The sequence below is a fragment of the Paramacrobiotus metropolitanus genome, unplaced genomic scaffold, assembly GCF_019649055.1.
Source record: "Paramacrobiotus metropolitanus isolate TYO unplaced genomic scaffold, Prichtersi_v1.0 Parri_scaffold0000002, whole genome shotgun sequence".
NCBI classification, from domain to species: domain Eukaryota; kingdom Metazoa; phylum Tardigrada; class Eutardigrada; order Parachela; family Macrobiotidae; genus Paramacrobiotus; species Paramacrobiotus metropolitanus.
This window is the reverse complement of record NW_026570222.1, coordinates 1,657,804-1,682,851: the sequence shown is the minus strand read 5'-3', so window position 1 is coordinate 1,682,851 and position 25,048 is coordinate 1,657,804. Positions and strand designations below refer to the sequence as shown.

The 25,048-nt window shown below is 41.3% G+C and overlaps 4 protein-coding genes and 1 non-coding gene across 11 annotated transcripts; 3 read left to right on the top strand and 2 right to left on the bottom strand.

Annotated features, from left to right (window-relative positions):
* Positions 1-322: 322 nt before the first annotated feature.
* Positions 323-6,367, top strand: LOC129588820 (eukaryotic translation initiation factor 4 gamma 2-like). Its single transcript, XM_055483210.1, has 17 exons — positions 323-383; positions 910-1,060; positions 1,325-1,427; positions 1,497-1,586; positions 1,659-1,734; positions 1,846-1,929; positions 2,031-2,203; positions 2,266-2,376; positions 3,100-3,289; positions 3,416-3,705; positions 3,949-4,118; positions 4,189-4,321; positions 4,650-4,899; positions 4,960-5,170; positions 5,276-5,390; positions 5,549-5,642; positions 5,741-6,367. The coding sequence occupies exons 1-17, from the start codon at positions 323-325 to the stop codon at positions 5,962-5,964; spliced, it is 2,526 nt and encodes an 841-aa protein (XP_055339185.1). The 3' UTR covers positions 5,965-6,367.
* Positions 6,368-6,388: 21 nt separating this feature from the next.
* LOC129586113 (glycoprotein 3-alpha-L-fucosyltransferase A-like) lies at positions 6,389-12,440 on the bottom strand. 4 transcript variants are annotated; one of them, XM_055479147.1, is made up of 8 exons: positions 12,051-12,384; positions 11,312-11,912; positions 10,315-11,206; positions 9,855-9,961; positions 8,735-9,032; positions 8,051-8,103; positions 7,498-7,719; positions 6,389-6,768 (listed from the first exon to the last, which is right to left on the bottom strand). In XM_055479147.1, exons 3-8 carry the CDS (start codon positions 10,927-10,929, stop codon positions 6,690-6,692), a joined length of 1,374 nt encoding a protein of 457 aa, XP_055335122.1. In that variant the 5' UTR covers positions 10,930-11,206; positions 11,312-11,912; positions 12,051-12,384; the 3' UTR covers positions 6,389-6,689. The 4 variants fall into 4 exon arrangements, with proteins under 4 accessions (XP_055335122.1, XP_055335105.1, XP_055335114.1 ...); XM_055479130.1 differs by having other exon boundaries at positions 10,315-11,912; positions 12,051-12,096; positions 12,186-12,384; XM_055479139.1 differs by having other exon boundaries at positions 10,315-11,912; positions 12,321-12,440.
* Positions 12,441-15,738: 3,298 nt separating this feature from the next.
* Positions 15,739-15,830, top strand: Trnas-uga (transfer RNA serine (anticodon UGA)). The gene is given in 2 exon segments: positions 15,739-15,775; positions 15,786-15,830. It is a non-coding gene; the product is annotated as a tRNA-Ser (tRNA).
* A 323-nt stretch (positions 15,831-16,153) lies between these two features.
* LOC129583376 (MOB kinase activator 2-like) lies at positions 16,154-21,472 on the top strand. Of its 4 annotated transcripts, none has more exons than XM_055475181.1 (7): positions 16,154-16,574; positions 16,683-16,779; positions 17,089-17,301; positions 19,775-19,956; positions 20,195-20,291; positions 20,363-20,487; positions 20,654-21,472. In XM_055475181.1, the coding sequence occupies exons 3-7, from the start codon at positions 17,174-17,176 to the stop codon at positions 21,112-21,114; spliced, it is 993 nt and encodes a 330-aa protein (XP_055331156.1). In that variant the 5' UTR covers positions 16,154-16,574; positions 16,683-16,779; positions 17,089-17,173; the 3' UTR covers positions 21,115-21,472. The 4 variants fall into 4 exon arrangements, with proteins under 4 accessions (XP_055331156.1, XP_055331139.1, XP_055331131.1 ...); XM_055475164.1 differs by having other exon boundaries at positions 16,155-16,574; positions 16,683-16,868; XM_055475156.1 differs by having other exon boundaries at positions 16,155-16,868.
* Positions 21,399-24,515, bottom strand: LOC129583366 (uncharacterized). Its single transcript, XM_055475145.1, has 2 exons — positions 24,383-24,515; positions 21,399-24,321 (listed from the first exon to the last, which is right to left on the bottom strand). Exon 2 carries the CDS (start codon positions 24,217-24,219, stop codon positions 21,649-21,651), a length of 2,571 nt encoding a protein of 856 aa, XP_055331120.1. The 5' UTR covers positions 24,220-24,321; positions 24,383-24,515; the 3' UTR covers positions 21,399-21,648.
* Between the last annotated feature and the right edge of the window lie 533 nt (positions 24,516-25,048).

The window sequence follows — 25,048 nt, the reverse complement described above, 5'->3', positions numbered from 1 at the left end:
ACGAATCAACGATTCTCTTTTCGTACTAAATAGCGGCCGTACAGGGTAGTTGTTCCATGGTACTTGCTGGAATGATGTGTTTTGCTAACAAGCTATGTAGTTCAAAGGATTTTTCTATCTTCAAAGCAGGAATTGTTGGCTGTCTGCACCAGAAGTATAGTACGGTAGTCGAACTAGACACCGAGTAGCGTAGCATTTGAGAATGAAAGATGGCAGTACCGATCGATAAAAATATTCCGCTTTCGCATGCTGTCAGTGTTGTCGTTCACGCTGACGGGACTTCCGATACACTTACTTGTTAATAGTTGGTGTCTGCGCCTGTATGGCGGAGATTCCTTTGCATTGGCCACTGGGATATGTGTGTGCTGAGGACTGGAGTATTAGTGTGTTAGTGTTGAGTCGGTGAGCATTGCATTCCAAGGCTGGCAGTAATCTTTTGGTGATTATTTGTCGTCTTCTTTCGTCCTCGAGCTCAAGTCAAGGCTCATAACTATTGCTGTAGTGCCTGTTCAACGGCAGCTTCGGTAAACTGAAATCAGCACGCATGTGCCAGACAGACAATAAGGAAGATGTCGAGATGTGACCGCACACAAGACGCTAACCAGTAGCGACTGACTGGCTGTTTAATTGTTTTAACTGGAAGGTGGTTTTCACTTCCATTATTTAACTATTCTGGCTTTTTAACAGGGATAGTTTCCAACTGCCATCGGTCCTGAAGTACATCCACGGTGGCCGAATCAGAAAGAACGTTGGGCACGGCAGTTTTTGGCTCTAGTTTTTGTTTGTCAGAAAAGACGGATACCCAAGCGGCTCCCCACGGTAACAAACTCTGTAGTACATATGCAGCAGAATTTCTGCTTTTTTTGCGGGTACAATTTGGATTATGATCGGGATTTGGTTGTGTGCTAGGTAAGGACAGTGGGAGCCGGGAAGACAGCGGTTGCAGCAAATCTAGCGGCAGCGCGGCGATCACTCCCTGGATTCCTGCCAGTCTGAGCCGACGTAATGGCACGGCAACGGAGCAAGACAGGCTGGAAGCGATTCGGCGCGGTGTTCGGAGGTGAGCATTAACGCAGTGGGTATTAATGAAATATGAAAGTGATTTTTCCGTTTTCTTTTGGCCACGTTGAAATTCTTTGGTTATTATTATTTGATAGAGCGTAAAAATTTTGATCCGCAGCTTCTGTTCTGCGTATGCCAGTGAATGGGTAGAAAATAAGGCTGATTATTCCGTAAAGGCTGTTTGAATTTTGTGTTGGTAATTCGTTTATTTAAGTATTTGAATTATAGTTTCATAAGTAATTAAATTCTGCTTATTTTGCAGTTCACTTAACAAACTGACCCCGGAAAATTTCGAAAGAATTGCTGACGATCTAACCAATGTTGCCCTCAAGTCTGAAACTATCTTGACTTCTGTTATTGACCTGGTACGTTTTGAGAAACATCGTTTCAGGAACTGTTTGGTAAATATTTACTATTGACTGCTTGTGTTGCAGATATTCCGCAAGGCACTAGAAGAGCCGCAGTATAACTCTCTTTACGCGCAATTATGTCGCCGCTTATCTGATTTTGCTGTCAATAAAGATGTAAGTGCTAGTATCGGTTGCCCAGTGTCTGGAAATAGTCACAATGTTGTTAAACTTGGCCTTCTTTTATAGATTTTTAAGCGCGTTCTCTTGACGGAAGTGCAGAATGTTTATAATAAGCGATCTGGCTTGCCAAGCTCATCTGCCGGTAGATGAATAATAACTCACGCTTTTCCAGCATATTTTTACGGCCGCCAGCCATACAGCGGGATAGTACAGACAACAAACTCCGATGAAAAAAATTGACTTATGTTTGCAGAGGCCGTTTCCAATGGATCGGTGGGAACAAAAGACGAGAAGCGCAGGAAAAAGCAAGAACATCTCAGTAACATCAAATTTATTGGTGTGTGGCCGTTGAATCTGTGTTCGGATTTATTAGTTGGCAGATTTTTGATGTACGTACCATAATTCTAATTCACCAAAATGATGGCGCATTTGTTTTAGGCGAACTTGGCAAACTTGATCTGCTACACGGACAAATCTTGCACCTCTGCATCCAGGAATTACTCAACGAGAAATCCGCCACATCGATCGCGGATAAGGCGGAAGACTTGGAATGCCTTTGTCAAATGATGCGAATCATTGGCAGTTCACTGGACTCACGGGCTACCGATAAGGTGGGTGATCGGAATGACTGTAGAATTGCAAATATGCCTGATTTAACGGAGCGTCCTTATAGGTTTTAATGGACGGCTACATCCAGCAACTGAAAGGGTATTCCGACACTACCGCTCTGCCCAGCAGAATCCGCTTTCTCTGCTTGGATGTGGTGGAGTTGCGGTCTAACAAAGTACTTAACTGTTTACATTTAAAATTGAAAAAAATTTCCAAGTGGAAAAAAAACAGTTCCAGGCAGGATAAGGAGAGCGCGAGAAATCACAGTACAGTGTTATTGGCATTTTTTGGTACTTCTTTGGAGTTCATTCATCTTTTTGGTGCGCTGTAGTCCTTTATGATAACAGAGATAACTATGTGGACCGGCTAGAATAGTCATGAGTATGAAATTCGGGTGATTAGGAAAAACACGGATACGAGATTAAGAAGTGATAGGTCGATCCATAAGCTTTGACTGCAGTGTTAATCTGTCGTCTTCCGGTCATTAGATTAGTGGACCCTGGTCATGTACTGCATGGTGCAGCGGTATAGGCTTATCAGTGAGCAAATCTGCTGGCGGTGCAAGCAGATACTGTACTTGTATTCGTATGCTCAAACAAAGGATACTGTATATTCGAATGCGCAGTATGAAAACGCTTTCAGGAGTGGGCACGGTCAGCGACGAGACCACAGAGTGTACGAAGTTTGCTGTTTCGTCTGGCAGTGAGTTCTCCTTTTCGGTTTAGTGAAACGCTAACGTTGCGCTTCTTGATTTTCGTCTGTGATTGATTGTTCGGATCAGTAGAAAGTCATGGCTATCAAAAGTATCGTTGCACTCTGACATTTATTATGTTATCCTGAGCAACAGCATGTATTGCCTTGTTAAATGAGTACTTAACGTTATGGTTCTGGATTGTAGTGGATTCCACGGAGGATCCATCAGTCTAATGCCCCGAAGACTATGTTTGAGATTCGGGAGGAAATACGGGCAGAAATCGGTGCAGCCAAGGCGGATGTAATGGAAGCCACGCGTCTGTCGCCCCAACGGGAAGGGGCTCTCAATACTCGTCATGCCAACAGTCCACGAACGACCGCGGAAAAGCAACAGGGTTAGTTGGGGCCTTGGGGAAAATTTCATCCTTTGTGTTGCCAATAGTTTTTTGAAATAAATAAACCAAATTACGATTGTTCTTTGGTCGGATTGCATTTTGTTAACCGTTTCGATTTCCTTGTAGATTTACGAAATGGCATAATGTCTTCTGGGCGCATGCTGAACGGGAAAGGGGATTACAATCGCGGTAGCGGGAATGCAGCGAAGACGGTGACCCCAATTAAGGATAATCGTTCCAAGCCCTTACTCAATCTTCTGCGTCAGGATGCTAATGAGCCAGCCAGGGAGATCGTTTTGCGCCCGATTACGTCCTTTGCTCCACAGAGACCTATTAAACAAGCTGAACCCGTTCGGACGGTGAAAGAGGCGGCGCCAGTCGCGCCTCTGCGTCCTCAGCCAGCTGTCCCCATCAAGGTATGGTTTTCATCCAGTGACTCCAGTCCACATAGTAACGTATCCTGACCATGTTGAAATCTGCGAATGCGCTACAGTTTTTATATTTGTCGTAGTTTTATGTATTCATATGGTCAGAGTAACTTTTGTTGGTAAATTAAAGGCATAGATGTGAAAGTTCTTTAAAAAAAAGCAGCAGCAGCCGCAGCAGTAAAAATTTAAAAGTTGATCAATGTCAAGAAATATCGGGGTATGCTGAATCAGGAAGAAGCACCCAACCGTCAAGAGAAGCCCAAGACCGGCAAGCCAGCGCAGGCCATGAACAAGAACGAAGCCATCCAAGCCGTTTCTACCGTTGTGACGGAATATTTCGCTCTAGCGAAAGATCGTCCACACGCTGTTGCCAATATGAAAGAATTCAATATTCCGAAAAGGTTTATTCCTCGCAGCCGTGTTTTGTGGGGTGAAATGGTTGTTGTTCACAAGGTTTCTGGCTGATCGTAGGTTGAAACCGGACTTGGTGGGATTATTGCTGAAAATGGGCATGGAACAAGGGGAAGTTAATCGGGAAAGCATATGTAATTTGATTGCCCACTTGGTCTGTGAGTCGTGGGTGACCGAAAGCGATATTATTGAGGTATGGATTACGTAAGCATTTTATGAATTTGTTTACTTCCTGTCGTGTGAGACAGTTTAAATTTATGGTTTGCAGTTTATGGTTTTGTCATGCTGGACTGTTGTATCTTTACCTTTCTCGTGTGCAAATTTCCTGTCTTTTCGAAATTTGGTTCGCATAAGCTGTAAGGAAACTGAATATTAACAAAATATTAACAGTAAAGGAGGTTTTTATTGATGTTTTAAATAGTTGTGGATATTATTAAACTTCAAATCGTAAGAAAATATGTGTCTTGATGTGGAGTATAAAGTGAAAAACTGACTTTCAGTGATCATGTTCTGCTGTTTAGGGATACGAACGACTCTTGGATGCTCTTGATTCTGGAAGTTGTGATCCTAAACCATGTATGGCGGTTTATCTGGCTGATTTTATTGCTTCGGGGATTCTCTCGTTTAAAAATGGCGTCAATTTATTTGAAAATGGCAAGCACTTCCCTGTGGCACTAATGTGCCTTCAGCATTTGGAGCAGAATAAGGGAGCTGATTATTTAGCCGAGCAGATTGTAGCCGATAAAACCGATTTACTGAAATTATTCCCGGGTAAGTGCTGATGTAACAGTAGGGAAATGAAGCTAGTTAGCTTGATTGTTGCTTATATAGAGAAAGACTTGAAAATGGGCGTGGATCATGTGGTAGAAGTACTCAATACCTATGGATTAACGTATTTATGTCCGAGTTATCGTTTACAAGCTCATTTGGGAAGACTGCTAATGGATGGGAACACATCGGCTGATATCGATCAATGGCTGGCAGACAATGCGCAGAGCATTTTTAACAACAAAACTGACTTTATTTTTAATCTGATGATAAGGTACAGTCATTCGCACTATTTTTATAAGATTCTTTGTATTTCTAATTTTTTTTAGATGGATGGGGTGAAGATTGTTGCAGCGTTAAGAAATTTATGTTTTTTTAGTTTGGTTAAGCATAGTCATTATCAGTCTATCCTGCTGGAAAAGAAGGCCGGCGATAGTATGGATCAGACACGGGTTAACGAAGAAAAGCTGAAGAAATCCATCCTTAATTACAAGGTACGATAACCTTATAACTTGTTGTTGACAAACTTATTTGTGCTTTTCTTCATAGCTAGTGGGATTTACAATTTCGAGTTCCTATTATTATTCGTAAAATGAATATGCTTGTTGGTACACACTACAGAATATTAACTTTATGTTGACCTTTTTGGCAGAAACTCTTCCACAAATACCTCGACTCACACTTGAACCAGCTGACAGCTCTGTACGCCGTACAGACATTCTACCATTCAATTGGATTTCCGAAAGGTATGGCCATAATCAGGGTCTCCTATTAATGGAAACCTAACTTAAGCTCTCCATATAACTGCACGGATATCTGATCGGGGTTGGTCTTGTTCTGGCAGGCTGGGTTTTATGTTGGTTCTGTATGCTGCATGAATTGGACATTGTTGAGCCGGAAACATTCAATATGTGGCGCGATGAAGTGAATAATGCTTATCCGGAGAAAGGAAAAGCGTTATTCCAGGTCAGTGCATGGTTAGAATGGCTGAATACTGTGGAAAGCGATTCGGAAACGGAAGAGGATGGCAGTGCTGAACCGGCGTCGGCCGGTAGTGCCAATGGTTAAGTGGGTGCTCTATATATGCCAATCACGACAAATTCACCTGATTGAGAGCCTGGCTAACTGAACTACCGAGCACAATATCTAGCGGGTATCCAAGGGACATTCAGTCTGATTGATTTGTTATCAAGGGTGGTATTTGATGGATACTATGGGATTCGGTGTTTTATGCTTTACCGAAATTTTGTGACGTTTGTACGGCATGATTACACTTGTTCATTGCAGTTCTTGGTTCTGGGATTTCATTGTTTTTTTAGCACGTTGTGTCATTTCACGTTGCGTGGATTATCTAAATTATTTTTTGTTTGCTAAATGAAGTGTTTACTAGTGGTACCTCATTTTTCCCCAAGGCTATCTGGGAATTCTCGACTGTGAGATCTTGTATTTACCAGTAAAGTTTGTCTGGTTGCAGTTTGCATTTGGGCTGCTGATTTCATTCATTTTCAGTTCATTTATTTGCATCAATGAGCTTACAGAAAAAAATACTCCTGTTACCATATCACCAACAAAGTAATTTTAACTTACAAAATTAGCGCACTAGATTATCTCACTTCATAACAAGAACAGTCAGTTATCACAGCAGAGCGATATTAACAAGGCGCATCGAAAACTGTCCAGGGCGATGAACACAGCGCACGCACTGTGTACTTGCCGATCACCGGACTATTTAGAATCAGAATTTTTAAGCGTGAACCGCGATGCAGGAAGAGTTTCCACAGCAGTCTGGAGTTTTAAACGCAGACTCCCTCACCGCGCCACCACTTCTCCATATCGGCGTAGGTTTTTGGTGCTCGATCGGAATGTAGTAACCTGCAATGTAAAAGATTAGCTGCTTTAATACTGAAACACAAACGAAAATGCTTTTAGTTTGCTACATGCAAATCAGAACAAAACACAAATAACCATTTACAAGACAGTGGTAAAAGTTGAAGCTTTACGTTTCCCTATTTTTGCTCTCTCAAGTCCGTTGCAACTGGAATTTGGACAGCCAGTACAGTATAATCTGTAATATAAAATAATGCTGTACATGTCATTGCATTTTCGAAGTCCCAAAAACCCTCAAAAGTCAGTTGGGCCAAAAGATATTTTCTGCGAACATGTCCGTACGTTTGCATACATGTGGTGTCACTGGTGTGGACAGTGACAGTGTACAATACATTACAGAAATTAATAGAAGCGGTTAAGCCTAACTAACTAGCTCCATAGACAACTAAAGGTCATCAAACATCAAAAATTTGGTTATTCAGTTCGCTAACCAATCAACATAGGATGGCATGGATCGTATGGTGCTAGATTTGTTTTATAATTCGACATTTTACAGATAATTAATTCTGGGCAACATAGTAAGAATGGAAGCGAAAAACTAGTTTTTTAACAGCAGTTTTTTAAACTTATCGGTTTTGGGAAAACAGCAAACAGCACATTTACAACACTAACCGATGCGAAGATAAAGAGTGTTTCCACACCCATACCAACATTTAGTCTAATTTACGTGAATCAACAAAGCCGGCTGATTTATCGACTTTTGGGTACACTTACGCGCAGAGGCGGCAATAAAAGAACGTGTTGATAAGTTGGCCAGCGCCTTTCCATTGAAAATATTCATTATAGAGATTGTCATCTGAATCCAGTTTGTGCAAATACTCGGCGAGCTCTTGTGGTCCGTTGGGAAATTGGTCAACGTGGATGAAGCTCTTATAAGGAGCTAATAATTGATAGTCTTTTAGAGGGGCTCCCATAACGATTGGGACGATGTTTGACCTGGTAGAGAAAAAGCATTCAGTTCAGCCAAAAAGCATCCGGAAAACCGTACCAGGCTAACCGTAAGTGCAACTGGACACAAAGAAACTGTTTCATCGGTTTATAAAGCATTTGCATGCAGTAAAGAAAACCATTTTAAATTTTATTAAGCTTATTGAATTTGTGTTTGATAAGATTCGTATAATGTAGTGTAATGTTTTATGTACATTATATTTATATACAAGCTAGTCTGTGATCTCTGTATATCTATATACACATTGTAATATACAAGCTTTGTAACAGTTGGCATGAGTTTAAAGTTATCATTATCCGCAGACAGCAGTAAACTTACCCTAGCGCATTTATCCAGAATTTCTCGGTTATGTACCATCGGCAGTTGCTGTTCTATAAAAAATCAAGTCAATCAAAAATATTATTTGTCTAGTTAAGTTTAATAATCACAATAACAATAGTATATTTTGTCATAACAATACAAAAAATGTACGTACTCGTCACTACGAAGATGCTTCTATAATCGTACTATAGGTTTTTTACGTAAACATCTACGAGCTGATAAAAAACAGCTTGCGTTTTTTTTACATAGATGTCGAATTTGTTTGAAAAGACGCCTACGAGTAATGTCCAAAAAGTAAGAACTGCGCTCTGAATAGCTAATCGTAAGTGGCGAACACAGTATTACAGTACTTCTACATATTGTGCTTAAGACAAAAAATACGTTAGGATTTCTGCATACTGCAAAAACTTGCGCTGGTCCGTTAATAGGGTATTATTATACATCTAGAATATGTCTGAAGTAATCATGGCAAGCCGACGGAATACAATAGTGTCACTTCCGAAGACTATTCCGCAGTTAATTCAGTTATACATCAATACTGCGCTATCTTAAAAAATCGTTACATGTTGGGAAACCCTTGGCAAAAGCCATTGAAGACCACTCGTTTGTCATTTGTAAGTGCTGACTACAATTCATTTGTAGCAATTCTCCGTTACAAGCCGGTAGGTAGTAAATCGATACCTCAAATGCCAAATAGAATTTATAGTCAGTCTGGAGCATCTCTTCACAGTTTTTCTGGAATCTTGAGCATTTCTTATTTCCACACGATCCATAAATATCGACTGAGATGTATTTGGCCAATTGTCGAGCATAATCCAGGCGATTATTCTTGGCATTGCAGTTGGAGACGAACCAGGCGACTTTGCCTTTTCCCGTCTTTCTGCCGGCATAGTTGATTTTTTGCGGGATCTGCCTGACAGCGGGATTGTATAGGACGTATTTCTCATACGGGGCGACAATGTCACTGTCCAGCCGGTAACTGCAAAATCACGGCACAAGACTCTTAATCAAATTACATGATGCTCTTCACTTCAGAGCTATTGCGTCGGAGTTTAAGGAGAAGGCTCCATATGGAGTTGCTGGGGAAAATGCTCCCAGTGTACAGGCGACTGAACATGCACAATACAAAATGGACCGCAAATAGAGGGATCGATGATTAATGCAAATACTTAAACGTCAAGCTATCTCTCATCCCGCCAACCGGAAACTGGTGGTCTAATGCTCCGCTGGATGCCGCAAGCGTAATCGGCCCTCAGCTACCAGTATTTCTATATTGTACATGGACGACAGAGTGACATTTGGTGCCACCGGTCACTAAAAAGCATTATTGTTTGACTTTTTTACTGCTGTTGTTTGGCTGTGGTTATTAGATGTTGTACAAGAGTAGGCGCATAAAGTAGCCACAAAAATTTTCGGCCGGGATTTCAAATTGTATGTCATATGTCATGCATTGACCTGGTGTCGATACATCTATATAGAAATTTACATACAATGCAGTATGCACATCGTGCATAATTATGATGGCACATAATTTTGCGGATCAAACATTAGAGATCTACGCAAAAAAATAAGAGAAAGGTAATTCTTTACGTGTTTCATTTTACTTTCTAAAAATTTCATGATGCAATGAGATTTCATCATTGATTAAGTAAAAGGACTGAAGAATATATAACTTTCTTATCAGTCGATTAACCGTTCAGTTACAGAATTAAAATGCAGCCATATCGACTGAAACGCCTTATGTCTGACAGAAGCTGCGGGAGCATAGAACTGAAATAAGGGAGGAAAGGTCCGAACTTACGTAGCTGTCCAATTATAAACAGTTTTCGATGTAGTAAAACTGGGAGTGTGAAACGGAGATTCGAGAGCGTACATAATCCAGATCTGCTTCGACAGATGTCCAGCGCGCTGTAATCAGTAGAATCACGGTTGTTAATTTGCCCTTGTTATTGACGGTGATTATTTACTGAATTTTCCAAAATATGATTTGATTTTAAATTTAGCAATTTATTGATAATTGAGCAATTTTGTTACAGCATGCTTATGGTACTGATTGGTAGCTTAATCGATTCCGGTATGTGTCGGATCATGCGTGGATGACCAATAAATAATGCAGTAACAAAATATCAATTCTCGTTCAATATATCAAATAAACGCGTGAAATGATATTTTGATGATTACTTATGCATGGAGTGGCAAACTTTTACGTACACCGGGCTGGCTTGGCACCACAGAAACCTAATTCTATCAATAATTCTCACCTGTGTTGTGGATCGGGGTTTCATCAGCACTGCATCCGCGGTGTCCGCCTCGTTGGCCTTATCCGTCAGGCGGCATGTATTCACCGGGCATTTATCCCTGACAACAAAAACCTTCCTCTCCCCTTCCACACCCCACGACGAATAGCCCTCTGGTAAATATATTGTCTTAAGAGCGACATCGCCGGTGTCATTTGCGTTGTAATCCATCGCCGTTGCCGGTCGGTAGATTAACTGATTCTCAATGCGATCGCTCAATGGATTCTGTTCTGGCCATAAATCTTGTTTATCCCAAATCAAGATGTCAGTGTCCTGGTAATTAGCGGCATCTCCCTCCGCCGGCAGATACCAGCGCGCATCCACGGGATCACTGCGGCGGAAACTAATCGTCCTATTAATATGACTGCTATCACCGGCTTCGATTGGTATAGCGGGGCGCATTTCCGGCCAGTACGGTTGACTGTCCGGTTCGGCTAAACCGGTGTCCAGGTACCGGTCGAAAGGGCTTGGTTCGTCTCGTCGTCGCGACTCATCATTGCGCAACACCATGATCATAAACAGCGTGAAGAACGGCATGAAAGTGACAAAGATCAAAAGACGCTGTAGTGTTGTCGCCATTGATATCAGCAGTGGTTGAATATATTAATCCCAAAATTGGGCAATAGATATCCGCTCGCAGAAATGGATTACGCGATGGAAACAAGGACAAGCATAAAAATGCCCGCTTTTATATGTCCATCGGCATCAGCATCGACTGCTTTTCCCGTATATGTACGCCGGTCAATTCCGACCGGAACCGGTAGCAATAATGCGATTATGTGCGGTAATATGGCGGCAAATCCATTTCCGCTCGCTAAACTTAGCCCGCCGGTTGTCATTCAGTCTGCTGTTAAGCCTGCAAAATTGCGTCAGTTCCCAAGAGATTAATAGGGGAATAATGAGGGAAATTGTTCATGACTAATTGTATCCGAAGACTATTCTTAAACAGAGATATATTTACCAGGTTCAGCAGGATCACAATCAAATGCCTGAAGTAAATAATCCTGTCATCATTCCTGAAATCGTCAGCCGGTTGTAATAGCCAGTTCAGCTGAAGAAACAGGCGATTCCTTTACATTTCTTTCGTGGAGATGTTCACGCATGCGACAACGATAAGATAAAGATATATACGTAATAATTCCGAAATAATATTATATGCAAAAGGCAACGCGGCGGACGGCGTGGAATAGAAACGTGGCCAACATAATCAGTACTTTCGATTGGGTTATGATTGCACCGTTATCGTCCCCGAGTATAATGGCGCTGCTCGTAAACGATGGCAAAACTCGGCAGGCTGACTTTCCAAATAAACCATGTTTGTTCGATTCGCGGAAAGTAAATACATAACGCCAACTTGGCTGGGCTGGTAAGCAATAGATCCCGTCAATGTGCCGGATTGCTGCGCTCGGTTGCCATCCAGCTTCTTCCCAGTGTCCCGATTCACGTATTACCATTGACTGCCAATACACTGTCACTGACCAAATTCACATTATACAGACAAACCGCTGGTTTGACGCTTCCGGGCATGGGTGAGCATCAGGTTGGTCGGATGAGCAGAAAAACTGAAAATAAAACAATCGGAACAATATGATATTCGGAGAAATACCGGAACTGAACAATATATATTAATTGTCATCCGAAATCTTCGAATCACATCATTGCTCTAATTTGTATAAACCATTAAGTTTTGAAGTGCATACCGCGTTATTCCAAATCAAACAACCGTGCAATTTTATGGTAATGTGGCTGCAAAATTTAAATTAGGATAAAATTTGCTGCAGTGACCCGGTTGAATATAAGTGCTTCTCTACTTGCGTGAGCAATTTTTTCTTTACCAGCGGAAACGGGAACGTCTGTTATATAACTATTATAATTGTTGGCATGTTCATTTCCATATGCAGATTCTTTTGCGAGAAAGCAGTCTAAGCAGATTAACAAACATTTCGCAGAATTACTGACACCGATCTTACCAAAATTCCACGCTTCAGTCAAAAATCGAATCGAAGAAAAATATATGGGCGCTTGGATGCATGCCAATTTTGAACCTAATCCACTACCGGCATTGTTGTCAGCGCTTTCCCGTGATTTTATAAATAAGTACTCTCTCGAATTCATGTGGTACACAATTTTGACCCTGACCGTTGCCAGGAGTAAACTTGGGTTCTGCTCATCTAACTGACAAGTGAGGTGCGTAATGTGATTGTGCACCAGAATCCTGGGTAGTTCACGTAGAGCGGCGATTCGGCAGTCCCATCAGCCTCAGCGGTCATTCAAAAGTTTATCACAATTGTGACCATAGAGTATGTATACTTTGCATGGATTGCTTATTTTCTGTTAGGGTGGTTACGAAGTTTCTGTTAGAGTAGCTACGAATGTGCTCTCAGTATACAGTTCGTATTAATTTTAGAGGAGATTTTGTCGAACTGTTTTATAGGAGATACTGTACACTGGTCAGTATAACTGTCATATGGGTCAGTAGTCACACTAGTGCCGAGTGCGTAGACCATTAAGAAATACTTACGGTTATCAGCAGATTTAGTCGTAACGCTATATTTAAAATTAAATTGTTGAATTACGATCTTAATAAATATTGAAATGCTTATTAATGATAATTATGATAGCTTTTTTGCATAATTGTGATAATTGCTCATAACAAATTCTTCGAATACTACTTACAAATTTAGCTTCTCTAGCGTACGTAGTCACTACGTACGTATTACTGGTGTGAGTGGTGCTTAACGAGTTGTGGTGACTTGACTAGCCTAGCAATTTCGATGTTCTTCAACGGATAAGGATATGTGACCATGCCCGTTTACGGGCTTGGCTACTCAAAAATAAGGAAAATTAAATCAATCAAATCAAATAAAACTGTAATTTAAAAAATAATTGCCTTCGCCCTAGAGCAGTCTATGCAATATCACGTTCCACAATGAATATATGTGCGGTAAGAATTACTGTGATTCGAGAGTAAGACTGCAATAACATAATTAGTACTATTAAATTAATAGGGTCTAAGGACTAAATACAGCGCTCGGATGATCTCTACCAAATACCAATGTCTCTTTTATATGCGTTAAACGGTACTTCTGGGATTGTAGTCCTCTGGATACAATGATTGTATAAGTGTCTTGTAATTTTGTTTGTTGTGGGTTGCCGGATTTATAAACGATGAGAGTAATGGACGTGCAATCCAAAGGTTGCAGATTTTATTCCAAACGTCGTTTCCAGCCGTTTTCGTGAACGTATCCAATACGTATACAACGTATTCAAGAGTCGTGCATCGCTGCGTTTCACATGTTAATTAATCACTGTGTTTTACAAAGTGAAACTATAATATAATATGAATATAGTATCAAATCAATAAAAAAGCAACACAAAACGTGTTTCATTCCCAAATGTAGCTAAGACACAAGTAACCAAGAAAACCCAGGAATATGCGTACAGATTATGAAGGAGAAAATAATTAAACATCATTTGCACTGATATCCGTATTGTACAACATCTTCGACGCTTTTATTGCTAGCATAGCTATAGGAACTTTGCAAAAACGCTTTCAGAAATTAGCCTCTCAAAAATATCCCACCAAGAGCAAATTGAAAAATTTTACGGTAAATATATGTAGAATCATAGATAAATCAATACTTCTACTTAAACTTATAAAGCTAATTAATTTTATTTATGTGACCTTTCCCAACAACATAGGGTGATGTACAATCTCGTATGCGTTGTATCACAGACGTCTGTAATAATATCGTGTTTACTAAATTCTATTTAATAGTTGATACTACTGTAATATCTATCATATTCCAACTTATTAAAGATGCCGGCTTTCGGCAACGTCGGAATACACTTTACAAGTAATATCTCCAAAATTCGGAGTATTTATAATTGCAAGTTAATGTAGATAGTCGAAGAAGCGTACACCTCAGCGCAACAAACCAGCCTAATCAAAGTTGGAGACGAATTTTGGCAGTATAAAGCTTTGCAAAAATAGCCTATAATTATATTATAAAGCACGCACGCCATATTCTTGTATTAAGTACTTACATACGATTATGCATTGTCTAGCTTAGAAATACAGGTGCATCAGGTGGACACCGTTAACTACTGGGTAGAGTGAGTTAAATTACAAAATGCGTTATAAATTGTCAGATCATCACTGTCTGATAATTTAATTATAGCGTGACTTACCGTAATAGTTCCTGGCTAATTTATGATATATCTAAAGGCATTTATATGTTTTCAAAAGTTCATAAATATCATCGTTGCAGTTTCACAAAATTGTAATCCACACAAATAATAACGATGAAATTAGTATAGAAGTATATTTGTTGCTGTAATAAATATTTGTAGTTAGAGGCACATTTGTACATGCTTGCAAGAAATGTGCGGTATGTGGTTACAGCGGATAGTACTGGAAGTGAATAGTGAATACTCATAAAACTGAACTACTTAACACTGATATCATAAATGAATGGCGGCGTCCTTGTTTCACGAACATAGTAAGTGTTCGGTGTCCTCCTATTGTTCGACGTCCATAGCGTAACGCAGCACTGTATTGATGGTCCAATACATGCACTTTCATCCGATCCATGACGTCCCGTCCATCAAGGCTAGCAAACAAATCGAAAAAATATTTGCGATGGCGTCCTGCAGTACCTCAGTAATGTTTCACCATAAGTTTATTATGATGGCCTGATTACTGGCACTAGTCTGTACTAAAAATTAGATAAATACTCGTACTTGCAATACAGTTTTCGAAATTGCCGCTAGTACTAGTATTTTTTGTGTTTGTACCGTGTACAGTACAATTTTATCCTCTAATAGTTCAAAACAATGTAATTCTTTCTGTTATAGCACCGTGTCTGGTGCATATCGTTAAATTATCCAAAAACAAAACTGAAAAATAAAATGTTAAATTAAGAACATCAGAAACTTACTAATTTTCTCCTAAAAAGCGTTACGATGTTTTCGTATCTCCCTGAATTCCATTCTCATTTTTTAGACAATTTTCAGTTTTAAATTTGTTGATTTATGGTGCTTATTGTTGGTTTTTCATAAGTAACAGACTGCTTGCGCAAGGCAGCAACTGTTACAGTTCCCTTATGAAATTACTACTACGAATAACCGTATACTTGTGCTTGTATACAATATACATACGTGTGTAATGTACGATATATAAGGGCGAGCGATATTTTTTTATTACTGTACATTATTAGTATTCTAGCAAAAGCACAGTTAATTAGTTTAATGGAACTGATAAAGTAAAATAGTCTGCCGCGGCACCAGTGTTTCAGAAAAAGATACGTTATAAATATGCACTATGCATTATCAAGGCTGACATTTTTTAACGGATCGTTCAACAAGATTTTTTGTCTTGATGGATAAGCTGCGGTGTCCGAGTGGTTAAGGAGTTTGACTTGAATAGTCGAGACATCAAATGGGTTTCACCCGCACAGGTTCGAATCCTGTCCGCAGCGAACTTTTTATATTTTTGTGACTCGCTCTCTTCCTCCTTGCGTTTAGAAAAAATGTGCAATATTTTTTCCAAACAATCCGAAACGGTTTAGTTACGGTAATGCCACAGTCTTAAAGGCTTTCTATTTTATTTGGATAGTATGGTCCTTTTGTTCATTGCTTACTACTGTACATTGTGTAAGTATTGCCCCAATAGTTCAATATTTATAATAACTGCTGCCCTCGAGCGATTGCCATTATTCACCCAGAGGAAAGACGCTACACACGGGTGCCAGGATTCCCAAAAGACGAGGTTTTTATCATGTTTATGAATTATGACGCCATCGTTTTCATAAAATGCAAGTGGACAAGTTAAAACGAAATGGTTGTGTAGTGTAATTATTCTGTTTTTCTTGGGCTGGAAGTTTTTGAGTTATATAGCGCTTATTAATTCTTACAGTATTGCTTGATTTTTGATTTATTGTAAACGTAAATGATTGGTGACCTGTTTGCAGTATTTCTAGCTGATAGTTAGAGAGTTGCTCATTGCTGTGATCGTCAGTAGACGAGATATCTTCCCTGTCTCCAGCTTTCCATACATTTGCTTTTGGGATGTGTTTCGTAGTTGTGACTGAGCTCTACTATCTAAGAGCTAAACCTCTGGGATCGTTCGGTTAAGCCAAAGCTGTACAAGTGATAGCGAGTGCCATAAAGTTAGCTCCTTAGTTGGCTTGGGAAGTTGTTTGTGGATGCGGATAAACAGATCTGTGAGTTTTCGCTTCCATGATAACATCCTGTCCTATATAAAATTATCGTTTGTTCGGGACACGATATTCACCAAGTTGTTCTCAGCCTGGAGACGTGATTATCTGCAGGCAGGCGAAGTCGCACTGGCATCTTGTGTGGCAGCCCCTGGGAAAGATCTCGGAAGTGATACGGAGTACTGAGGAACTTCTCTTTCGCTGGCATATCGTGAGTGAAGATCTCTTCAGGCAAAAACCCACCTTTGGCCTTCCAGATGTGCGACGTTGAAAAGTGCAGAATGGTTTTATCACAGCCAGGTCTCGTTACCGAACTATAACTTCTTATATGTAGTCACTTGTTAAGATTTAAGATCATATCCCTTATCGGTCTGAAATCGCAGTTCTGGGGGAAACTCCAAAGTGTTTGTGTCGCTTGTGACAATATAATATTATATGCCGTTGATGCTTTTTTGGTAAAACATTGGTTATTGGCTTACACATGGCTTGTCTGAAGGACCGTGAGAATTTTTATTTGTAGTGATGCTAGTGCATGAACTGTAGCCTCTGTATTGGTGGAAACTGGAAAACTGCCATAAAGTTACTAGTAGTTCCTTCGTCTGACAATGGCATCTTCCCCGACTGCCAGTGAAGATAAGGATGTGCAGGAGAAACAACTGCCATCCACTAGTCGACCCTTTAGTGAGCGATTTGGATTTGGATATTTTCGGGACACATTGGACTGGTTCACTGGGTGAGTCCAATTGTCGCATAGTTTCGACATACAGGATTACTGGTACCAGTTTTCGAATTCGCCTTTGAGGCACGACCAATGCTCAATCTGTGTATTATGCTTTATTTGTTCCAAGATTTTTATGTTCCAGGATTTTTTTGTACAATGTACGAGTAGATCGTTCCAAAACACATGCTCACAATGCAGTTGGCACGGCCAGCGCTAATGATTTTATCGTTATCGTTAGAATTAGCGACTGTCAGTCATATCCCAGTAGTGTGGAGCTATATGTAACCGCACAAAGTGGCGTTCGTATTTCTTGAATCTTGTTGTTTGTTTCCTTTTATTTTGAGTGATGAACGTTAAAAGTCAGAATGAAACCCAGACAAGCTGGAATCTGTATTACCGCAATAAAATACTGTACCTTTAATTAAACCAAAGTAGGTACAAGTACAACGATAAAAGCAAATATTGAAAATGTGTTTTCTGCAGTTCTAGTCCTGATAATGCAAAATCAAGGGAGAAACCACCTGTAATTAATCAATGTCAACAAAAATGTGGCAGTAAATTCGACGTTTTGACATTTGGCAATTTTTAAAATGATATATAACGTTAAAGACATTGTTTGAATTTTTTTTAATAACGATACCTGAAAACTTGAATTGTGTCCGATACAAAGTTGGAATATAAATCTGTTTGAATTGTTAACATTCGTGTTCCTTAGCAAGATTTCGTGACGCAGCATAACCTGTCATCTCAAATTTTTTTTAAGCGTTGTCAGAGTGCAGATGATTGTGTTTAATTAATTATGGTTACTGCATGTTTTGTGTGGAGTTCGCAATCATGATATGATACGCAAAAGGCGTACTTGAAAGTCCGTCGTTTTTGGTAAGAAATGCCGACTAATACTTGATAAGCGATGCCTGAAACGTCTGCGTGAGCATCCAAAAATTTGTTTTTGTTCTAGCATCGTTGCATGTTTAGTACGAAATGTCACGATCTGAAAAGTTAAATTGTTCCGATACAAAGTTGGAACATTTTCTGTATCATCTGGTGTCATTCTGGCAGCACTAAGCAGCATGTTGATAGTACTTAGGTAAATATTTAAAATGATTTTGCCTATTAGGCGCTTAGTTTTGACATGGATGATGATTTTCTGTCGTTCTGTCAATGGACTTTTCCATCTTCGTGGTGAAAAAATAGTTCCTGATTGGATAATCATTATATGTATGCGAGTTAATCTTAACGGGGAAGTTTGTCTGGTAAACCGCGTCGGCACTTTTTAATTTCACGCGTTCAGATAGAGTGCTCAGCATGCCGCATTATTTCCGAATGATGACTAATAATTGTGATGTTTTAGAAATTGTGAATGTTTTGGAAGCTGAATAGCCGTGGTGATTTTTGCTCTTAGCTGCTAGTCATCACCAATGAATTTTTCTTAATACCTCGCTGGAAGTAGGAAAATGACGAATGATTTTTCGAAAGCAGTCCACCAGAGCCGGTCTTGGTTTGGATCACTTTTCGGTCCAATTGCGAACTGTCGAGGACTGATTACTGGATTCCGAGCGGTGTTCTGTCAGGGTGGCGTGGTGCGCCGCAAGCGGTTGGTAAATTAGTTTCTTTTAGCCTGAATTTGAAATGATTGTTGTCGCGCATAGTAGCGTTGAGCACTCGAACAAACAGTAGAAATTTTACTATTACCGTAGCTGCAGTATCATAAACTGAAAATTTTTCTAGTCCTTTTCTGTAGATGCATCATCTGGCATTAGTTTTCGAATAACTTTGCATTAACAGAATTTTTCAGCGAAAACTCATAAATAATATATCTTCTGTTGTAAACGCAGTAATAATGCCTGTGTATTTCTTTCTTTGATTTGAAAATCGCACGACTTACACAACATCTTTGTGTGAGCTGCAAAAACGATGGTTGTGTTGTGTTAACAAAAACCGCTTGACCGAAGGGCGAAGTTGGTTCCAATACAGGAAATTGGTTTTTAGCAATGTAGCACGTTGGCGGTGTGCAGTGGTCAGTGAGCGTAACTGGTAGCTACCTAGTAGACCGCAAGCGAATAGTAAATGCCTCGACAACAAACAAGCGGGTGTTTGCTAAATGGTGCACATCGGCTTTTTTAATCAAATATGCTCTGCTGTTTGAATCATCCATACAGTCAAGAGAAGGCAGCGTGAAATTGTGTATGGAATAGGTAATTATTGTATGGAAGGCTAACGTATGGTTTGTTTCTGTTAAAATTTGTTTCCCCGTTGCATTACACTACAGATCGTACAATTTGATACTAGTGTGATTTGGGGGAAACAAATTTAGTGTTTGGTTAATGATTTTTCCTCATCTCGAAGTGCGTGTGTGTGTGTGTATGACTGCAGCACAACAACACTTTTTTAGTGCTGATTTTGATACTAACTGCATTTTGAACATGCTTTCTCGACTTCCTGTTTCCACTGTACGTCTGACGCTGAAATTGCTAATGCGTTGCAGGAAAGGAAGAAAGAAGGAAAAAAATGACGGAAGCGGTGATGCAACGTCCACTCCAACCGATGACAGCACCAAACTTTACCTCAACCGCTCATTGATGCAGCGATTTATTCAGACCAGCCAGCTTCGCCAAATCATTTGCTTACCGTCAGAAATAGAATTGTCTGAATGGCTTGCATCCCAGAGTGAGTGAAAATCGATTTTAAATTGTAACAATTAATTATCTGAAAGGTGTCATTTTTATTTACGTGGAGTTTGCTTTCCCAGCTATGTCTGGAATATTACATAGATAATTAGATAATTCCGGAATTTCTTTTAATTTTAGAACTGCTTAAACTTTAATCCGTTATCCAGTATCGTAAATTATCGTATGTCGGAAAAGAACCATCTCATAGCATAAACAAGCTTTGGAAATTGTTATAGTTATTCCGTTTTTTAATAACGTGAACTTGCTGTACGGAACGATATCGGAATTCTGCACTCAGTCAACTTGCCCCACGATGTCTGCGCCAAATAACACGTAAGGCGTAATAGATTTTCTTCCTGCGTAATCTCGACTATTGACGGTTGTTTTGTTTCGGCTGCCGGCAGAATATATTATTGGATTGATGAGAAAGGGAAAAAATCAAAATGTTCAGCTGTCCAGTATATCGATTACGTCACTGCTTCGATAGAAAGGCTAATGCGGGATGTTACGGTGTTTCCTGCCAGGCACGGTACGAAAGACATTTGCAATTTTTGTAATATATTGAATTCGTGTGGCCGTTGGTTAGCATTTACCGTGTTTCAAGAAAACATCACTACATGTTATTTTAATTCGCGGCTAATAATATATGTTTCGTTAAAGACTGTGTTAATTAGTTGTTGTTTTGCTGATAATAGGTATGTCGTTCCCATCGAATTTCGATACGGTTATTCGACGAATTCAGCGTCAACTATTGCATGTCTTGGCCCACATGTACCATGCGCACTTTGACGCCCACGTTCAGCTTGGCACCCACGTGTACCTCAACAGTGTCTTCGTTCATTTTGTCATCTTTAGTCAGCACTTTGGCCTGATTGAGGCCCGCGAACTGGATGTATTGCGTGATCTAGCGGAATGTTTGCTGACTGATGTGGAAAGCGGCAATGAAAAGGAGCCCGCTCCACCGTCGGAAAGCCCTTTACCTGGTGATTCTACTGGTATCTCACACGAGGAAGTGGACCCGGAGACGCCACTGACCGCATTTCGCAGTTGGGAGAACTCCAAGTCGGCCTGTGATAGAAAACCTGTGAATCCGACGGCTCCACTGAACGTCAAAGATCTGTTGTGGGGCAATGCACTGGAAACGTCGGTGGTCTGACGATAATCATCCCAGGAAATTCTGCATGTTTAACCCGTACTGGAACGATCTCTTGCAGCATATTTGATTGATGTGCGCTTGTCTTCCTCAAAAGCCCTGGTCGTAGTTTGGCTTCACTGGTGCGCCTGCGCAGCAGGTTTCTTTTACGCGGCTGTTGTAAGTACTTGTACTGGCAGCGCCCCATGTGATATCATGCGAAATGCGGTGAAACAAACCCGATTACAAGCGGCTCTATGTTTGACTGTTTGGCACATGGTTTTTTCACTGCTAAAACGAAATTTCTGTAAATAATGTTTTATCGGGATCTCATAAGGCGTTCAGGGGGATTCATTAAATAAAAGTAACAATATATTCTTACTTTCTGATTGATACTGCACTCTGGTTTAAAAATTAAATAACACAAAAAGTTCAAAAGCTTAAAAACACCGACAGGTAATTCACCGAGGTAGATAAGAAAATGCCGAGCATTCACATCAAAATACACTCGAATGTGCAAATAAAAACCGTTAAAATTTCTGTCTGAAAAAGATTCTTTCACTCCAAGAAAATCCACTGACCACCACAGAAACACTCAGTCCAGCGCTGTTGAATATGACTGGTCCATGAGCCAGCCGAATTCGTTTTAAGCCGCCAAGGAAAATTGAAATAACACCGCGAGCAGAACTTTCGGCGTCCAGGCTTTCTCATCAGAATTTCCGCATCATCAGACTTCGCTTCCTTGTTGTTGCCATTTTTCTCCATTTCGGGAGAAGCATGAATGGCATACGGGAAGCGAAGATTGTAAATATATCTCATCTGCTCTGACTGTTCCACACTTATGCGACTCTGCGCACGTATATACAGCTCCTTCCAGTTTCTACCATAGGCATCGTCCTCCACATTAATTTCTTCCAGTACACGCATCAAATCTCCGTAAAGGTTTTTTTCCGGTGTTCCTGTCAGCAGGACAGCTGTGGCAGAGAACATAATATCCAAAATATTCAACGCAGCGGGATACAAAGCTGGACGGCGCCATAACTGCTTAAAAAAACCCTGGCTTCCGATCCACGCCGCCAAGGTGGCCAGAATTAAGCGCACCTTGGTCAATGCTTCGCCGGCATGCATCAGCACGTGCTGATGTTTAACGCACAACATTAGAAAATCAAACGTCACGACCAGTACTTGGTGGAAACCGGTTTGCACATGGCAGAGAGCTGTCTTATCGAAGGCCACCTGCCGGTCAACCACGCTGACCACGGCGTCCAAAGTAGCATCCGCCTGCTCCAAGATGGCCATCAGCTCACTGATGTGGAAAATGGAAGTTAACGATGCATCGTCGGGCGTCAGAAACTGTTCAAGATACGATAAAAAGGAGTCGAAATACACGGTTAATAATACTATAAAACCTGATTCTTTGCCAGCCAGTTTCTCCGTTAATCCCGCACGCAACCGGTAGTAGCGCAATCGCGACGTCTGCTTCTGCAAGGCCGATATTGTGCGGTAAGTACTTTCTAATAATTCCAATTCGGCGGACACATTCGACGGCTCCATAACTGCGAGAAAGTCACAAAAGTCCCCACTGGTGTTCAGCAGCAATCGCGTTGGATCGTCGTTCGTTAAAAATGACCAAAACTCTTGCGGAACACGCCACGCAACGAGACGGCTGTCTGCACTGCCACACAATAACAAGAAACCATTGGCACTGAAACACACCGGGCTGTGTGCGGCCACATCCGGTTTTGGTGGGTTCAAGTGGAAGTGGCATAAATCTGAAAAAGAGATTTCCATATCCAGTTTAACGTTCAGCAGACTGATGGCATGATTACGGCCCTGCAGCGCCATCGTTCCCTGCCGCGGGATATCCGACGAATAGAAACACTGTACTGACTGGACAATACTGACAATTTCAAACGGGACGGCTTTCTCCGCCTGACAGGTCCAGAACAGTTTCACCGCCGTCGGCTCAATGACTTCCGCATCGAGCGATAATAAAAAATCATCCTGCATAACGAGACTAAGCGCCCAAATTTCCAGAACAGCGGGGCTTTCCTCGTCGTCATTAACGGTAGCCACCGCCAAAAAATGCTCTTTCTGACCACAGCCACTCAGCCACGACAGCTGGCTGATTTTCCGCTTCAACGGAATATTCACCAGATTATCAATCAGGGCGGATGGCGAACGCAGCGGCGATACACTTTCCTCCGATAAACCGATCTTTAAGCAAATAATTTCCGACAATGCTGGATGACCCACCGTCAGAATGAAACGATGATCGTCCGGGTCGAAGACGGAATCGGCCATAGAAAATTCACGGATATCTCCGGGGATGTCCACCGATGTGACACTACATTTCGTCTTTCCACCAGGAAACATTTTGCCCTGAACTGTCACAAAAACAATTTTCCCGCTGTGCGTTACACAAAAAAATCCATCAAGATAATCCTCACTGTCCTGATTGCTCGACACCGCCGTCCAGGATGCCGGTGGTTTTTCCGGGGTTTCCATAATGCCATCGGTGGGAGGTTCAGTTTCCGAGGAAAAGTGAATCAGCTGTTTTAGCCACGCCACGTGGATGATTTTATCCTCTGTATTCAAATTGCCTCGATGCAGCAGATGCCAGGCGTTCATGGCGCCAGTGCGGTTGGTTAAAATGTAGAAAATTCCTCGCTCACTGCACACGAGGATCGTGGATGCGCTGTTGCTCCAGCGCACCACTGACGGTCGTCCGGAGAAACGGAAAATCTCAAACGGCCGCCATACATTCTCCACATCACACAGATACACCGTGGACACAATGCCCGCTGCACTGTCAGCCAGGTTCTCCTTCTCCACGTGGTCATCGTGCTCGTCCGGGTGAGAGTCATTTCTGCCGTTTTTCTCTTGATCATCCACTGTTCGTTTCGTCCCTCGACGATCGGTATTCAAGCCGCTAACGTGCGCTTTCGGGAATCCGTCGGAGGATGCGACGACGGGATTTTGAGTTCGGATTAAACTGACTGTGCTGGCTAGGGCGATGATATTCTTTCGAGAGATATCGAATTGGCTGGCGTAGCCATCGCCGGGTGTCACTGGGAGATTAGAAGGACGAACGGTGAAAAAAGGCAATGTGGAGGCTTTCTCCTCCATGGGCACCTGGACACCAAGATTCGCGAGAAAACCAAGCACGCACTGAGACCGTCAACTGCAGACGCATAGCGCTTTCTGGCTTCCCCTCCACTGTCTTCCGCTCTACAACATAATGCATTCTTAGCAACATCCCGGAAATTAGTGGAGTATTGGTCCTACTTACGTTATGTGTCATTCATGTGACAACGCACTTCAAGGCCAAAGCACAATCTGGCTGGAAACGATAGAGAAGTCACGACTGTGGCAGTGGCGGTACACGATATTAACTCGTAAATACGGTATCATGTATTGGTGGAAGCTGTAGAGTGCTTTTTCAATACTTATACATAGTCTGCGTCCGACTTGTGAGTGTGTCAAGCCGCCAAGGGACAATCCATAAATTACGTAACGCAAGTAGAGGGAGGGGGGAGTCTTTGAAAACTTACGATTTATGACAAAGGGGACGGGGGCTATAAAAAATTGTTACGTTTTGTTACAATTATGACGTCACAATGGTGGACGGGTTTTGATTTTATTACGTAACGCTTAGGGGAGGGGATATCAGTTTTGTTAGCATTGGTGACAAAGGGGGAGGGGAGTGTTTAAAACCGTGAATTTTGGCGTTACGTAATTTATGGATGACTCCCTTGAAGCATGCAGAGTGTGGTGAACGTACTTGTGTGCAGCATGACGTATGAAGCTAGGGGCATACGTACAGTACAGTATAATAAGTAGCTCAATCAGGGTATGCGCCACGAGGGGTGAGTCTGTCGGCTTTCCATGATGAAGTTGGTTGCTTCAGGATGATTACAAAGGTCATTCCAAAAGTAACTTTCCTTTCTGTCTAACA